Source organism: Mya arenaria, chromosome 15 (assembly GCF_026914265.1).
Source record: "Mya arenaria isolate MELC-2E11 chromosome 15, ASM2691426v1".
NCBI classification, from domain to species: Eukaryota; Metazoa; Mollusca; class Bivalvia; order Myida; family Myidae; genus Mya; species Mya arenaria.
Window position 1 is genome coordinate 17970435 of NC_069136.1, and position 18922 is coordinate 17989356.

An 18922-nucleotide genomic window follows, 5' to 3' on the forward strand; every position below is an offset into this window, starting at 1 on the left:
AACAATGGAAATGGACAAGTCAATGAAGCGGAAAAGAAGGTTACGGTCACGGGAAGGTCACATTTTTCATAAAGATGAAGATGTGCATGTATGGAAGCTGTAAATAGTACAAAATAAATGTAAAAATGAAATGTCATTTAAAGAAAGAGGCCCTGAAAAGTGAAATATATGTTACTTACACTATTGCTGCGTTCAGGACGGTGTCCAATAACAATTTTCATGAATCAGAGCTTTGCCATGATCCACTCCTAGCCTTTCAGTAAGGCGCAAGCGCACACCTTCTTCCTTCTATCAAGGCGTGTGCGGCTGTCTCTGAATGACTTCAAACATGCACTTACGAGTTCTGAAATCTTGCCCATTTGCGATGCCTGATCCTCCCATATCGGGCCCGTATTGTCAGTTCTCCTATAGTTCGTCATCTGCAGGTTCCAGAGGACAAAACCATCTTGCACTGGCAGAGAGCAAGCAGTGTTCTTGGTACTCCTCCTATTCTTGGAAAAATGAGTAGATGCAGAGCGTGGTGACTGCAAGCTTGGGGGTGCAGCAGGGAGATCATGAGCATGGTGATGGGCGGATTTGGTCGATGATGGTTAGGATGATGGTGTAGATTTATGGGTTTTTCCTCTACCCCGTTTCATGATCGGCTTCTTGCTTGTTGTCTTCGTTTTCTTTGATGCCACGTTAAGAGCTCACTGGCTACTGTATGAATGCGGTACTGTAGAGATCGGCGCCGTATTTATGCATATGTGCACGCGATTGTCGGCAACTTGCCGAGCGCGCTGCGCATATACTCAACTCAACTCAACTCAACTCATTGTTATTTCCACCATTAACGGTGATATTCATATGTACAAATAGTTACCATGAAGGCATGATATCTATATACATGATATATGTACAAACATTAAATTAGCATATTATATCAACATGCATATTGAGATTGTGTTTGTATCCTTTGCATCAAACTTAAGGTATAAGTCTTTTATCGAACACAATTATGCACTATTCACGAGACAGTTATAAATAAATACAAACGATCGTCCCAAGAATTGTTTTCGCATTGCTTGGTAATTCTGTACACTTAGTTCTGCCCCAAGAAGTGCTTCGAAAAACATTACGCTATCCATTGACAACAGTTCTTGCACAAGGCCCATGTCCATTTCCATGACGTCAGTGATTAGACGCCACCTTTCACGCTCATGTTTGGTGCACCCGTGAATGATGTGTATATCCAAATTGTCAGTAACTGTTTGACATACATGACATCGTTGTGGCAATTGTGGTGGCCTTTTGTACCACAGTTTTGCAATAAACATTCGAATATGTTTATAACAATTTAAGTCAAATATATCATACACTGTTGCTCTACTTACACGCGGTTGCAAAATTCTGAATAGACTAAAATCCTCGTCTGACAAAGTTCGTGCTGACCATTATGAGGTATCTTTTAATGAAACAATAGGTTTAACTGTATGTTTCCATTGACGTCTAGAGGGAATTCGTTCTGGATTAACTAAAGCATTATTGATAAAGCTTTGAAGCCCATATATGTACATAGGATTGTACATATATCAGGAATAAAACCAAAAGAAACATTTCTATCTGTTACAAATTGAAAGCATCGTCGTAAAGTCGTAGAAAAATATTCTTAGTGGTACATTTAGAGTCTAGACAAAGTATCAAATGTAAGAATATCAATTTCTTAATGATCACCAATGAATACAATTTATGAAGTCCAAGCATTGATTCACTCATCAGATCTCGTGCGAAAATGAAATCCCTGATTTTTTTAACCATAAAATGCTGTAAGCGATTAACTGAAGCTATATCGCTTTGTACAATATTATTCCATAATTCACTACAAAAGATAACAATTGGCATTATGATTTTAACATAGAGATTAACTGAAACTAATGGATTAAGACCATGTGGATGTACACCTTAAGCAGTCATTGCAAAGAATGCATTAGCTTTTTGGCATCTCTCTTCAATTTGTGCTTTGCACTTCATGTTAGAAACTCGTTTCACACCCAGGTGGTTCGCACTATTAGTTTGAGGAATTATCTGGTCACCATACATTATTGCAACTTTGGGTGGATCTAGTTTCCTTGTAAATACGATTATTTCTGACTTGTTTACATTCATATCTATTCGCCATGACTTACAGTAGCGATATACAATGTCCATCATTTTCTAAAGATTCAAGGGAGATAACGCCAACAGGGCAATATCATCGGCGAATCCAGGATTGCCGGACTTGGTTGAAACAGCAGCCTTTGTTACTGGTCATTCTATCATGACATTTAAACTCTATTCCAAGTATACGATGGTTTTCCTTATAATTTATGGTAACTGATTTATGCTAAACGAGAGTGATTTCTTAAACATAATTGCTGTGCCTGCTTTTCCGCACATAACTGGACCAAAATTATCTACATTTTAGTCAGTATTAACAAAACAATCGTAATCTGAGTGAATGTTATTCATAAACATTGCAGATCTAGGTAAAAGTTTATGCTCATTTATAAGTTCAATATCTACGTTATACTGATCTAACATTTTTGCTAAAGGGTAGGCTGATGACATAACACCCCTACAATTCCAACAAAGAAGATTCAATGACATAACACAGATTAAAATAAGTAGGTGCGCAAGCATCGTGAACCTAAACATAATTCAATTTTGACACTTTACATAAATATATAAAACACACACACACACACACCCTCACACACACACACACACACACACACACACACACTCACACACACACACACTCACACACACACACACACACACACACACACACACACACATATATATATACAAAAAACTCTAGTATGACACAATCGTCAGTGTTCTCTTCCGGTTGTTGTCTATCCCAGTACGTGTGTCGCTCCTGGTTGTCCCTGTAACTGTTATCATGGTTACGCCAAGTATCGTCACGCATGCGTCCTCTGCGGTCACTATATCTATCGGACCGGTACCAATCGTTACATGCCGATTTAAAGTGATAACTGTCATCTTCGTAGTCACCGTAGCCGTTATAACTGTCATTACGCTGGTATTGGTAACGGGACCGCGAGCGTATATTTGATGTCCGCTCGCGAATATGGTCTTCTTTGGACTTCCATTTTCTGTAAGAAATGCCGTTAGGCCAGAAATACGCGTCGTCAATAATTGGTTCAAGATCCTCTGGCACGTTAACTTTCGCCGATGAGCCAAATCGGCCATGGAAGACACGAATGTAGGATACATAAACATCGTTGCCCTTGAAATACGTGTATAAATCATTATCCGTGGTCCTATGATCAATGTTCCCGATGTAGTACGAGACGTTCTTTCTCCTTCTGGCGGCAGTGAAACCGGTATGTTCACTGGACCCTGTTTTATCTGACGTTGCGCGCGGACGTTCCAGTGTAGCTGGAGCTGCTGGAGGCTCTGCATTTTCCACTGGTTTATACTGGTCGTTGTTACTACTGCTTGTTTTGATTGGTTTATTGACCACGTTGCAATAGCTTCCGGCTTCTGATTATTTGATCTAATTGGCCGTAATGCAATTCTTCTCAGTTAATACCGGACTGTAAGACACATTGTGAACAGTCACTGATTTGGGGCGCGGGCTTGTTGTAACGTCGGTCGTCTGCTGCATGGGTTGGCTTTTGATAACCTCTGAGTAGGTCTTTGGTTGCTGTTCGGGTAGTTCGTGGCTAGCCTCTACAAGTCTCTTATTTACAGTGGCAATCGCAGACCCCAGTCCATCAACATCATTTTGAAGCTTATTTAAATGCGAATCTGCAGTTGATTCAGGAAATCTCGCTAGCACACTTCTCAATGACCCATTCAGAACCCTATAACTACTCACTATGTTCGAAACATCAAATTGGATGGTTTTGAGAACCGCAGAGTCAGATGATTGCTGCTTAGATATTTTCAGAACTTCAGTACTTAGGATTGTCACTAAGGCGAGGATATCTGGTTTTGTGACTTTTTGTTGCGTAAGGTCATTATCGATAATGATAGTTTCATAAGAGGCAGTGTTAGCAAATACGTCGTAAACATCCTTGGTGTTCTCTCCGGAGATGTATGCGTTAAGTACATAGCAGTCTATACCACACTTCCGTTCTCGTGATGTCTGCGAGGATGTTTTGCGATTTATAAGGCGGGTAGTTCGCGCGCTCTGTCGGCGAGTACATTCCTATAGCTGTCAATGCGACGATAATTGTTGTTACAAACGTTTAATAGCTGTCTAACATAGTCGTCTTTAGCTAAGCCAGCTAGTTTGCTGTCCATTTCTTGGAAAACCCGTTCGGGTAGAAACGTCTGGGAGCAGTCTTCATTTTCGGTGATACAGCTATCATCGCCCCATAACGAATTATTATGGTTCACACTGTTACATCGTTCTTGCTTAATACGTATTAAGCTGCTATTTATCAACGTCTTTGGGTCGGTTTCATCCATGTTATATACAAAATGTATTTTCTCTGAAATGTGATAGTGTGACTGCACCATAATGTAGAATGTGTATAGAGTGGATGCTAGCTCTAAGGAGGCGTAGTGTTATGGCCATATAAAGTACAATGTTGTTAAAAAAACACAACAGTATACGTGCGTTACAGTGAACTGGAGTTTTGTGAAAATGATCGCTTGTGCCGTTATTGTGCGCTTCTAAACATTTAGGTTTGACAACTGGGATTATCCCTGTAGTTTTCAATGTATTATATAAGTATGTTTGACAGTTGCATGGAGTTGACCTTATGACCTCAAAATTCATTTTTTTTTGTCTAATGGATTTTTGATGAAACAATTAGAGCGAGTGGGTGAAATTACATAATGCAATTTTCACATACTGTGTTAAAAAAGAGGCGGGCGCAATCAACCCTACTTGTCCCCATATCATTAATAGTCTAAATGGAAATGTTGAACAATTCCTTCCTGCAAGTGTAATTTCAAATACATGTATAAAATTGGTGAACATTTTTACTTTCCTTTGTAAGCATGCATGTTTTTGATGGGAGAATCGTTCATATTACTCCCTTAACATTATGTTTACAGACTAACCGAAATATGTGTGAAGATAAACCATCTATTATGTATTACTGTTTGCCCCGATAACTCAAATCACCCCTTATACTCTTAATATTAGGTGAGATAATGAGTCGTACTTGATATGAAGAAGTCCGCTCTTCTGCTCGAGCTCGGAGGTCTGCTTGGCTCATTATAATATGTCTTTTTCCTAAAAGAGCTGTAGCCACTATTTCACATGCGTGCTTTAGTGCCTATTACATCTGTTTACCAGATGACAGTTTCACTTCAAGCCAAGACTGTAATTTTTCATCCGATGATTGGCTGACTGTCGCTCTTCAATATATCTCTTATATCCATTATAGAATATATTTTCTTGCAATTTCATGAGAAGCTAGCCACGTAATGATGGTAATGTTAAGATAGGATAAGCGCTTGTTTGACGGGTAATGAAATCTCTCCCTGACGTTAATGAGTAGGTACGAGACGTTGAGGAGACATTTCCATCTGTATTCCAGTATCGTTCTGTTGTTGCAATGTGATAATATATAGGTAAGTCAAAGCTCGTTTACCTTAAAACGGTTAATATTTAAGTGAGGGCAAGTTTCAAAAACATTTGATAGAAATACTGTGAGCAATTTTTTAACCAATTTGTTATAAGTGATTTTTTTTTCTGTATTTTGTGCAATTTTCTTACAAAGTCGCGCTCTGTAGATATGAGTTTTGACAAATATCTGTTGTCTTATATAAAAGTATTTTTACATCAAGGAATATACGATATCAACATGGAGAGAACTTAATACGGTATGTTTTGTACATATGCTGATAGGGCTTTATTCGATATGGCAGCAACCTGTTTAATTACTTTGAAATAAAATTCATCGTGATCCGATGGAAACGTTTATGTCGTTTAAGGAATGGTTTAAATTGTATACAGAACGTACACTAAGGGGACCAGTGATAAAGCATATGTTTAGTTCTTCCAACAACTTTAAATTCACCACGAGGAGACACGTGGTTAGCTATTCTAAGTTATTTACAAAGAACTACTGGGAGTTCTACTGTTGGACATAGATACCGACACAGTTATGTATTGGTCTTATAAATGCTGTCCTGACAGTAATATTTATGCGAAAAGCTAAAGAAACAAGTTCAGCAGCAAATTTTTAAACATAAACCTGGTTTAATAGCACTGGGTAAACGCCAAAGACATAGAACATGAAAATGGAAAAAAAATCACAAACAAGAAACATGGAAGAACAGCACATAACTCCACAAACAGCACAGTACATTCATACTATATATAAAAAAAACTGGGTATGCTTATCAAGCATTGTTAGGGAACGCCTTGGAACGGACAGTAAAATGTAAGTTTAACCTTTGACATTGCACTGATAGTTTACAGCATTAAGTGAGGAACACACGTCAGTTACAATATTAAAGTGATCATGAGATATTTAATACTACAATATAGTATTAAATATATACAGTTTAAAATATTACAGTTTAGTGTTTATTCATATTTTAATCTCCATAGAATTAACTGACTCATACATGGCTCTTAACGTTGGTCAGTTTTATCTTTAGCATTTATTGTATGCAAGGACCGCTGTGTGGATCCTGACGGTGACAGAGGTGTCGACGGAGACCCGGGTTATACTGGCGTTCCATTGGGCCGCATCGAGTAATTCTCCAAACGCTGTCCTGGAGACATGTCGCTCTTGGTGGAATTAAATGGGTAGAAAACAGCCCATCCGTAAGTGTAAGAAAAGCAAAAACAAGTTCTTCATCCTAATGTTTTTTCTATTGAAACAAGTCAATAAGGATTTTTTTTAAATATTTGATGGTTAAAATTTGCATTCAAAATTCAATTTATCGCTAAATTTCGTGTTGATTTGATCCCGATTTCATCAAGATGATTTATAAAAATAATCACATTTCACATAATCAATTGTATTCGTTTTCCTTTTAAGATTGTTACAAATTCCTAACTATGATATCTTCTTTATATATTAGATGATAGTATCTCTAGAACATAGTTAATACTTATTTGGAGAAATTACCTCTATAACATGTTACACACGTTGACACTAATACGCTACCATACGTAGTAATATCTGAAATATAATCCCTAATACCTAATATCTAGTGATTAAGACTTATCGTCTCCTAATTAATACCTAGTTCCAGCCAATGAAGAGATAAAATATTCAAATATGAACTAAGTGTCTTCCAATAAATTTCCTAATCATGTGTTAATATCTCCAAATTGAGACTCACCGTCTTCTAAGTACTCAATATCTCTCACAAATAGTATAAACTGTGGAACTAAGATCTCCCATAGTAATTCCGTCATGAAATACTCGCTGAAATCATTTCTGCGCGATAAGATGGGATATTGCTTTGCAAGAAAGTGTTGCTGTCTTTTCTGGGAAGGATAGGAACTGTCGGTTATGCAATATTTTTCGCAATTTTCGAAAAATGGGTACGGTAAAGTTGTCAAAAGAAAAATAGTATCATTTGGCTTAATGTTATAGTGAGGAATGGTTATCGCATTTTTTTTTATGAAATGAATTCAGCCTTGACTATACCACAACAACGTTAAGATAATTTTATTGGGGGCCAATATATCACTATACAGGACAAGCCTATTGTTTTAAATCCGACGGTAGACTGACTATCGCTCTTCCATTTACCGGTCTTTGTCCAATATTGAGGATTTTCTAGCCGCGTAATGATGCTAATGATCAGTTAGAGCACGCGCATCTTTCCGGGTTAATGAAGTCTCGCTGACGTAAATGAGTAGGTACGAGACATCTAGGAGAAATTTCTAGTGTGTTTCATATATTCTCCATTGATGATGTACCACTGTGATACAGCATAGTGCAATGCCGACTAAATTTCATGTTCGGCGTCAACTGACTGAACAGATTTGAAAAACTTGTAAGTAAACATGTATTATCATTTCTGAGTACATGTTCCTTTAATGTATTGCTGCACCACTCTGGGACAGCATTGGGCCATGCCAAATTAATTTCATGTTGGGTGTCAACTGGCTAGACAGTTTTAAGCCTTTACCAAATCCAAAATAACAATACATGTTTCAAAGCTAAGTCAAGTGCCTTTATAATGCTGATTTATTTTAGCATACGTATTTAATAAATAATGAAACATTGTTTGTCAAAGCAGTTTATGAGAGAGAGAGAGAGAGAGAGAGAGAGAGAGAGAGAGAGAGAGAGAGCGAGAGAGAGAGAGAGAGAGAGAGCTTACATGTAATCGTTATGGTTTAACAGGCGTTAAAATTTGCGTTCAAACATGCCATATGGATATGTTTCAATAAACCCCTCGATACCTATTAGAGAAAATGCTTTAACCACTTTGTTCTTAACTGATTAGTAATACTCCCATGTATTATCAAATCTGCGTTGCATTCATTTTTATTTTATTTTTTTACTATTTGTGGCGTCTTATAACTTCCTGTTTAATTGTAAAAGAACACAATTATTTCAACTAAGATAGAGCGTTTCTGTTGAGGATGACTATGATAAAACTGATACAATTTTGTGGACGGATCGAGGATTAAACGTCAAAGGGGATGAACTTTGAGGCCGCATCTTAGGAGACCTCTTCCCTAGAAACCAAAGTATAATGTCCACGAATGTAGCATGGGCGTTTGAGGTTAAACTAAAGTAACACTTTTTGTTGTAACATATTGTTAATGAATTTATACCTAATTGACGAGAACAATTCACTTGGACTAATGAGGGGATAAGGGGTGGGGTTGGTTTGGCGGAGGGGTTTGGGCAGGGAGGATCTGTGGCGGGTGCTCCTCAAACCCATGGATTCGCTAAAAACGCGTGATAAGGACATGCATTTAAAAGCTTTCAGCTCAAATTTAAAACAAAGAAGTTTGTTTGAAAGTAAATAGTAATAGACATTCTTAATGTATGCCACTGTTAGTAATTAAAGCGTAGAGAGGTGCCAAAACACTACTTGCACGGGTACGGATAGGTGTAAACTTTGTGTGCACTACGCCATGTAGATATGTGTACATTGTACACACTACTAATTACATTTACGAAAGAACGAAACAAATGTGTATTGCGAACATCAATAAGCCCATGTTTAAAGAGAAATTTCGCAATAAGCCCATGTTTTAAGAGAAATTTCGCAACAAGCCCAATTTCAAAGAGAAATTTCGCAAGGGGTCGTATTTTGCACCCTCTCTAGTAATCATTATCGCACATGTAAGCTACTGCTGTTTGATATCTCATCCCAGCGTCGTTTCCCTATACATATATTTTCGACCCGCCACCATTGTTCTAAGTCGTGGATTGATTGGTGAGGGAGGTTGGTATCCCATAGCAATGAACAAATTCTACACCAATATTTTGTATCAACAAACTGTCCGGTACTTTTCCACCGGAAATAGTCATTGTATTCATCGTCTTGCTCATTCAGACGCTTGAGATACCCGGCAAGCGCCTGTGCATGCGGGAATTCCTCCACGTGGATAAAGGATCCAGGAGGGGCCACGCGCTTGTAGTCGTCTGGATGCGCACCCATCACGACCGGAACAACGTCATGCCTAGAAGAGAAAGGCACATGTTTAATATAATTTTTACACTGCTTTCACAATCGGAAAATATCTTATATATAGGATCTTGTATCAGATCTTGCAAGAAGTTTACGCTCCTTTTCTTACAGTGCAAACAAACTAAATGTGTATTCCAACCTATAACTAAACGTCGCAAAAACTCTTCAAACCTATCGTGTCTACAAACCCATAACTTGACGTGATTATAAATCTATTACTTAATGTGACTAAATATCTCTAACTTAACTTGTCTTCAAAACTTTAACTTAACATGACTACAAACCTACTGCTTAACGTGACTAAAAACCTATAACTTAACGTCACTAGAAAGCTATAAGTAAACGTGTTTTCAAACATATTACTTAACATGTATACACACTTAAAACTTAAAACTAACTTAAACTAAAATGTAATGATTAACGTGCCTAGACACACATAACTTAACGTGTCTACAAGCGTATCACTTAACGTGTCTACAAACTATAACGTAACGTGTCTACAAACTAATAACATAAGGGGTTTCCAAATCAAAGTTTTAACTACGTTAACACGTTTATAAACGGTTAAATGTATGTAATCAACAAGGAAAGAATTTCCAATCAAGGATTGTTCCTGAATGCAAAGGTTATATTTCTTAATTTCATGTCGTGCAGTTTTACTAGTAAGATAGCTATGCTCAAACATTGTATTAACTTTTCGTACTATATATACAACGTCTCGCGTTATTATAACGTCATAATGATAGACTGTTTCCGGTTCAAGCCGAGTCTTTACATTTACATTTACACAATGGGTTAGAAAGAATGAATGTAAGGTTTGTTTAAATGAAGTAAAGTTTTCTTTAACAATGCTGGAAATAAACAATGCATCAAATGGGCTGATAAAAGTACGCGTGGAGTACTTTTACCTGTCCAACTGCGTTTATACCCCGAAAGTGACATCAATCATGCAATTCAGTCCACTATATCCATTTAATTTCATCACTTATGTATATAAATAGCTAATAAATTTCTATCAGTTTAAAGAAGCTTTGCTAAAACATTATATTCACTGTTTTAAAAGTTACCAGGTGTTTCTAAGTGATTAAATGGAAGTGAGTTTAGGGGAATTCTGTATGTATTTACAAATCTATTTTCAGGCTTAGTTCTTACAGATTTTTTTTTGCATTTTAAGAGGACTGAAATTCAGTGTGCTACTTACCTTAATGCATTAAGGAAGAGCTTCTCGGTAATGTAATCACGGCAATTTGCATTTTCAAAAGACAAATAAAACTTGTATTCCTTCTGTAGATTTTCAAAGCAGTTATTGCCTTCCCCCTTATCACATCTCAAGTTACCGCAGGAGCCATAAAAGTCCAAATCCATGTACTGCTGTACCTCCTTCGCATATTCCAATCTTGCGTTTGACGCAAAACAGTTGGACACAAATATTGCTGCTAGTTTAGTCTTTCCCTCAGCGTAATTTTTATCCGACTTATAATCAGATATCTGAGTAAAATTATCGTAAACTTGATATTTATCGTACGGAGTCACCATCGTAGAGTCGTAGCGATACGTGGCTGTCCAGTTAATGACGTCATTCAGACCCTCGTAAGAAGGCGACGCTTCCGGACTTTCCAGCGCAAACATGATCCAAACCTGATCCGAATGACGGGGCACTTCCGCTTGCGCGCCTCCGAGCAATTGGCTGTTCAACTCTATTTCCTTAAATATTCTAGCGTCAAACACTTCTCCATTCGGATGACCATGCAATTCACAGTGCTTAACAGGGCAATCATGTTCAACAAACGCTTGTTTTCCGCCATTTACGTTCCAGCCCGCCAGTCCCTGTTCCAGAAGAATCCTCTTGGGAGAAAGACTTAAGTCAATCTTAGGATTAAACTTAGCTTGCAATAAAATCCTGTCGTCTGACGGATGAAATTTCCAGAGCGAGACAGGATCTTTTAAACGCTTGACAACGGTAAATGACTTATTGCTTAGTAAGCGGCTTCCAAACTGTGGGAACTTCATAGCCGTGAGAGTGTTTTTCTGTGCGTCGTAATACGAAGGCACTATCTGAAGAATTACTGTCAATACTAGAAAAAGTCCGATAAGTAGTATAAACTGTCTTTTGACTTTACTGCATCGCACTGCCATAATGAAAACTGCAGTGTTATTTACACCAAAAGTCAGGTATTTGCTGAACAATTAACGCATGTCCATTGGTTAAAGGCTGGGAATCTGTAGTAATGTGTTTTCCGGAACAAAACGAGGCAGATCGATCTTACATGACACTTTAGGGAGTCCGTACCGCTCGTTTTTTAGTTACGACCAATTAAGATGGAATAATTCCTGAATAATTTCAAATTACTTAAATCATTTGCGAGAGAAACACCGCAGTAAAGTGATTTTCCCCCCTCTGACTGTCATAAAAGCTTTCATGCCGGGTGTCGAAATGATTTCCATGATATAAACAGATGCATCAATTTTCGCTTTTTGACAGACTTTTAATTCCGGTAGCTGATAGTTTTGTCGCCCGGAAGACAAATAGGCAAGCTTAATTTTGGTGATGGTGTCTGAAAGAGAAATATAGTTTTAAATTTAAAAGTAACTATGACATCCTTCAGTTCGTTTTTGTCCGTAAACAATCTACTTGAATACGTATATATTGATTAAACGTTTCCGATATATTGATAAATAAGCCGACCACTGTTTGACAGAAATTGAAAAACACACACGATAAAAATAACAACTCTTCATTGAACTGAAACATGAAGACACGCGCATGATAAAAAATATTAGTATAAAAGTATATTTAGACTGCGAAATGTTCAAACTGCGAGACGTAGTCTTTTTCAAACAAATTCCATGCTTCATATTCACAAATGTCATGAACCAAAGTTTGAGACTCAGGCACAGAAAACTAAAATATTAAATGTTTGAAAATATCTAAATATAACTGAATTTTGCTAGGATGTGATATGTGTCTGACTGCAGAAAAATATCATGTTTTATTTAATAGGTTATTTATGATAGAAACAGCAATTCGCTCATCTTCTTTGCTCGTGTAAAAGCATTTTAAAACAAAATCTTAAAGTTTGGCTTTTATGAGTCAGAGTCCCAAACTCAGGCACAAAACATAAGTTATTTTAAACCCCGGAATAAAATATGAATGTAATGGATTCAACTCCTGCTGGTATTTTAACGGAGCTACAATATAAAAAGTTTTATTTACTTAAAATACCGTTTATTAAAAAAACTACACTATTTTTAGAATTTCATTTTATAATCCTACGAAACGTTTTATCTTGTTCTTAATTAATATCGTAAATAATATTTGTCAATTAAATAAGCCTAACACTTTAGATTTATCAATTTAAACTGACTCAGTTGGCAACTATGTTTTTTAAATATTTTGATCTTGAGTAATTGTACCCAAATTTTCTCAGCAAAACAGAGCATTTTGTGTTCACATTTTAAATAATCATTAACTATACAGTTCCAACTTGAACTTTAAGTGATATGTTATTATCGAAACAAACAAGCAATACATATTAATATATAACACACAGATTTGCGCTTGATATCTGACCCTATACAACATGGCCGAGTCCCTTAACTATTAACTGATCACAAACATTTCAGTATTTCAATTAGTAAATTGCAGTCCTCATAAGTGATACAGTGATATATTATTTAGATTTTACAAAACGTCTAATGTAAGCATAGTTTATAATCAATTGAAATCGCGTAATAAAATAATATTTATTTTATTTTATAATAGTCAATAATGTATTATATTATAGCGCAGCATGTTCCTGTTAACAAATACAAGTATCTTCAAACGCAATCTGACATCCCATTTTTATATGGCAATCAACGAAGTCATATTAGCAGCCAATGAGACACGATAAGAGTTAAATTTCCCCTGTGTGGCTGGGTTGCCAATTCCATCGCTATAGTTGAAGATCAATTGTGTTCCTTAGTTCAAGCTAGGTCAGGTATATTGTATATAATATATTGCTCGCATAGGTTATTGTTTAAATTAAACGTTCAATGTTGAACGCAGCTGCGCGATCCTTTAATTTTCATAAAACAAACTTCCAAATGAAAGATAAAAAAGTTTTTAACATATTGTTTTCTTGTTTGATTATCAACCTTAAATTAGTTGTAATCCAATTATGTTTTATATTACATTTTTCTTAACCACATTTAAGATTGTGTTTTCGTCGTTTGCTGTTGTTGTTTTTTTAAGAAAATCTACCAAGAGCTTGTGATTTTGTTGTCTGTTGTTCTTTTTTTCTTGAAGCAAATCTGCAAATAGCTTGTGTTTGCATTGTTTGTTGTTTATTTTCACTTCAAGAAAATCTACCAAGGGCTTGTGTTTTCGTTGTTGGTTATTATTATTCTTTTTTCCAAATAAATATACCAAGAGCTTGTGTTTTTGTTCTTTGTTATCATTCGTTTTTTTTCAAAAAAATCTACCAATGGCTTGTCTTTCCTTTTTTTGCTATTATTCTTTTTTCAAAAAAATCTACCAAGGGTTTGAGTTTTCATTGTTTGCTAGTTTTCTCTTTTTTTCAAGAAAATCTTCCAAGGGCTTGTGTTTTCGTTTTTTTTTTTTTTTTTTTTTTTATATATATTTTCATGAAACAAAAATACCAAGGGCTTATGTTCCATGCATGAGAGCCACAAGCGTGTTGTTATCTTCATGAAAAGTTGTAAAACATTAATTAAAGACAGATTATGACAACTCCATTTTCATTATATTGACTTGCGTTCCTTGATCAACGAACAAGTGTTGTCATCTACATGCAAAGCTCTTGTTTGTGTTTTGGTGATTTAAACATAATATTAAAAGTCGGTTTTAAAACAAACATATTTGTGCCTCTTAAAATAATTTGTTATCTATTAAGCAGAACCGCACAATGGCGAATTCCCACGTAATCTAGACAGCACTGTCAAAGAAAGTAGACGCTTACATCATAAAATAATAATTCTTTGCGAAATGAATGTGAACGGCAAATATGTTAGCGAGTCAAACAATTTTACAGCACAAATATTAATATGGAATAAAAAGGTTAAACAATTGAAAAATACTGTCCTCCCAATGGTTTAAAATGATTTTAACCGATCTTTAATTATAAGACATGTTTTGCTTACCATTGAGCCGTATTATATTTTTTTTAAAAAAAAAAACAACAAAAACAACAAGAACATACAAACAAACAATTAAACTACAACAACAACAACCCTGTGCTTCCATTGCAGAAACTAATTTTCTAAAAAGTAGCATATCGCTTCTCTATGACGTTCATGGTTGCACAACGTCCGGTTATTAAAGCGAATATCAGCGAGCCTGCAAATGCACTTTTAAAATGAAATTTCGAAAACGGCTTTCAAAATCAACTTTAACACATATACGTGTAGCTACAGTTACAACTATTCGTACACGTAGATAGCTTCTAATATCACTCATAACACTAAATTACACCCTGGATCTTTGTCGAAGTCCGATATATTACAATTCCCGTCTTTGTTATATATTTGGTATCATTTTGAAACATTTTAAGAGTGAAGGAAGATTTAAGAAAATTATTGGACAACTTGAATTAAAAATTGCATACATGAGTGATCAGGTTAAAGGCATTTTGACGTGCGATTTCCTATTAAAAATATCAAAAAGAAATCCGATATCTTAACCACTCGGCAACAGGAACTCATACATAGCTTGCCTGATATTTGAACCTTTATTAAGTACATTAAAAGCATCACGAGACAATGTCAATCAACCACTCACATAACAACATTTTACAAAAGCGTAAACAACGGTTTTGAAGACCGTGGACGCCAAAGACAATATTTGAGCATATATGAACATTTGGTGAAGGGTTTCAGCTGTCCGTATCTTAGTTTTAACACTCATGATAGTTTGACACACTTAATTTCGTATTGTAAAACAATACCGTATAAACGTCAATTTTATGAGTGAGTCCCTTTAAAATATACTATCATGATAATAAAACATACATATTTTGTAATATTGTCATTAGGCTGGTATTTCGTTCGTATTGAAAATACCATTACTTGATAAAATTAAAACAAAAACGTCTTTAAAGTCAATGGATATATAAACCAATATAAAGCAACGTATATTCTTACTATACATCAACAATGTTAACGCTTCCGATTTTTTTTTAATAAATACCGTTTGTTTTCCTTGTATTGCAGTTGTATTTAGTTTCATAAAATGAATTGCAATAGGCTGCATATTCATATTACTAAACTTCCTTCAAGTTTTATAAACAAGTATCTGAATTGAAAATAACAACAACAACAATGAAGTTTGTTTGAAGGAGGATGTACTTTAGTAAACTTTAAGCATTTTTATCACTGTTTAAACTTGAGTATACAACATTTTATAATGCAATTTATAAACAAGCATGTCTTATGTGATTAAGTCCTATTATGTAATGCTAGGATGAAACTGTATGTGGTGTCCATAAACAAACACAATAAACAATACTTTCATTTTCAATGGAGATATGCATATTTCAACGACTGATCCGTGTACACCTTCATAAAAACAAAACATCAAAAAGTGGTGAAACATACATCCTTAAAGGGAGACATTCTAGAAGTTGTTTCTAAGCTTTAATGTCATGCACCAGATGTTTTTTATTACGATTTAATGTCATGCTTAAGGGGAGTTTCTAATGTTTAATGGCATGCATAGAGGGTGTTTCTAAGGTGTATTGTCATGCTTTAAAGGGTGTTTCTAAAGTACAATGTCTTGCTTCAGAGTGTGTAACTAAGGTTTAATGCTATGCTTTAGAGGGTATTTCTAAGGTTTAATGTAATGCTTTAGAGGGTGTTTCTAAGGTTTAATGTAATGCTTCAGAGGGTGTTTCTAAGGTTTAATGCTATGCTTTAGAGGGTATTTCTAAGGTTTAATGCTATGCTTAAGAGGGTATTTCTAAGGTTTAATGCTATGCTTTAGAGGGTGTTTCTACGGTTTAATGCTATGCTTTAGAGGGTGTTTCTAAAGATTTATTGCTATGCTTTAGAGGGTGTTTCTAAGATTTAATGTAATGCTTTAGAGGGTGTTTGTACGGTTTGATGCTATGCTTTAGAGGGTGTTTCTAAGGTTTAATGTAATGCTTTAGAGGGTGTTTCTAAGGTTTAATGCTATGCTTTAGAGGGTATTTCTAAGGTTTAATGTAATGCTTTAGAGGGTGTTTCTAAGGTTTAATGCTATGCTTTAGAGGGTATTTCTAAGGTTTAATGTAATGCTTTAGAGGGTGTTTCTACGGTTTAATGCTATGCTTTAGAGGGTGTTTCTAAGGTTTAATGTAATGCTTAAGAGGGTGTTTCTAAGGTTGAATGCCATGCTTTAGAGGGTGTTTCTTAGGTTTAATGTCATGCTTTAGAGGGTGTTTTAAGGAATAATGTTTTGCTTAAGAGGGTGTAACTAAGGTTTAATGCCATGCTTTAGAGGATGTTTCTAAGGTTGAATTTCATGCTTAAGAGGGTATTACTCAGGTTTTACATTTTACTGACCGTTCAAAGGCGGTGCCCAACAATTCTTGATAAACATACCTAGTTTTTTATATATAGTATGTATGCACTGTGCTGTTTGTGGAGTTTTGTGCTGTTCTTCCATGTTTCTTGTTTGTGATTTTATGTTCTATGTCTTTGGCGTTTACCCAGTGCCATTACACCGGGTTTATGTTTTAACTTTTTGCTACTGAGCTTGTTTCTGTAGCTTTTCGCATAAATATTAATGGCATGTTATAGGATGTGTTTCTTAGGTTTAATGCTATTATTTAGAGGGTATTACTAACGTTTAATGTCACGTTTCAGAAGAAAAATATCATAATCATGTACAAATCTCTATAAATGTAGAAAAATACAAATTACCTTAATAAGTAACCTTCGCAAACCGCATTCCATAAAAATAAAATATCCACAGATGCCGGGCTATTTACAATTTTAATGAGCTCAGATGCAATGCATTAAAGTACAATGTATTCAATTTTAGCAAATGATTAGCGTTTATACTAGTCCAAACCTTAAGTTTTCCGACCTTAATCAGAGAGATACACCGGCGGTTGACAATGTTTGCGCATGAACTTCAGATAGGAGACAATTGCTGATAACAAACATCTCGGTTGAACGGCAAAATCTTAAAGGCCCAGTGTCGGAGTTGGTATGTGGAGTTGATTATATTTAGTAATTAATGTAATTTATTTGGGTTTGGCATCGCGAAAGTTTCTCACTATCCAATTACAAATAGCAAAAAGTGCCAAAAAAAATATAGATTTTTTTCAAGTCAATAACAATAAAAAAATACTATTGATGACTTTTAAATTGTGTTTATATCTAACATCATCGTACATCAAGCTCTCTTACACAGTGCTACTTTTTAACGTTGGGTTATGTACATGATCCGTTGGGGGTACCCAGAGTACTTTGGTTCGAGGCCTGCTGCCGGCAGATGTTTTTTTTTCGATTTTGTATTACATGTTTGTCCTGGCATCAACATTTTTTCCGGAATTACCGGAAGGGTTATACTTTAGAAAACATAAAAAGCAGATTATGAGACTTTAAAGGTAAATTGGGAGGAGTTTGTTTTATTAGTCGCTCTTTTAAAATGCATGTTAAAAATACTTCAAATGCTTCAAAATATACTTCAAAGTGATACTCATACTTTAAATTTGACCTTAAATGAATTATAGTATATCTTCAAATGGGAGACATTTTTCAATGAATGAACTATATGAATGTTAAAAACACAATAAAGTCGCCGTATGAACATTATTAAGAAGAATGATCAAGAATAGCTTCACGAATACATGGTGATTCTATAACGGGACTCGCTCATATTTTTGTATGACGAAATCAAGTGTGGCAAATCATTGATTGTAATAAATGCAATATCACATACCGTTTAAAAGGTTACATTTCAAAACTGTGTTAAAACAATAATTCAAGTTGAAGCAGTAGCTATCAAATGCTAACATCCTCAATCTAATTAAAACCAGTTACTCAATAGCATGCGCTTCGTGCAAGGACAAATGATACATTTAAGTTAAATTGCAATATCATGAAATTGTGCGTTCGCATATTTAGGTTTCATAAAACTTAAAGATTTCACTGATATGATATTTTTGAATTTTAAGACGATGTCATCTTTGATTTTGTTTCCTTTTTGACCACATTTGCGATGTAGGAGTAGGAGTGGTAGTAGTAGTAGTAGTAGTAGTAGTAGTAGTAGTAGTAGTAGTAGTAGTAGTGGTAGTGGTAGTGGTAGTGGTAGTAG

The 18922-nt window shown here is 35.4% G+C and overlaps 1 protein-coding gene across 1 annotated transcript; it reads right to left on the reverse strand.

The window, feature by feature from the left end:
* Window positions 1-8216: 8216 nt before the first annotated feature.
* LOC128220803 (glycoprotein 3-alpha-L-fucosyltransferase A-like) lies at window positions 8217-17687 on the reverse strand. Its single transcript, XM_052929360.1, has 3 exons — window positions 17521-17687; window positions 10823-12176; window positions 8217-9613 (listed from the first exon to the last, which is right to left on the reverse strand). The coding sequence occupies exons 2-3, from the start codon at window positions 11755-11757 to the stop codon at window positions 9262-9264; spliced, it is 1287 nt and encodes a 428-aa protein (XP_052785320.1). The 5' UTR covers window positions 11758-12176; window positions 17521-17687; the 3' UTR covers window positions 8217-9261.
* Window positions 17688-18922: the final 1235 nt, after the last annotated feature.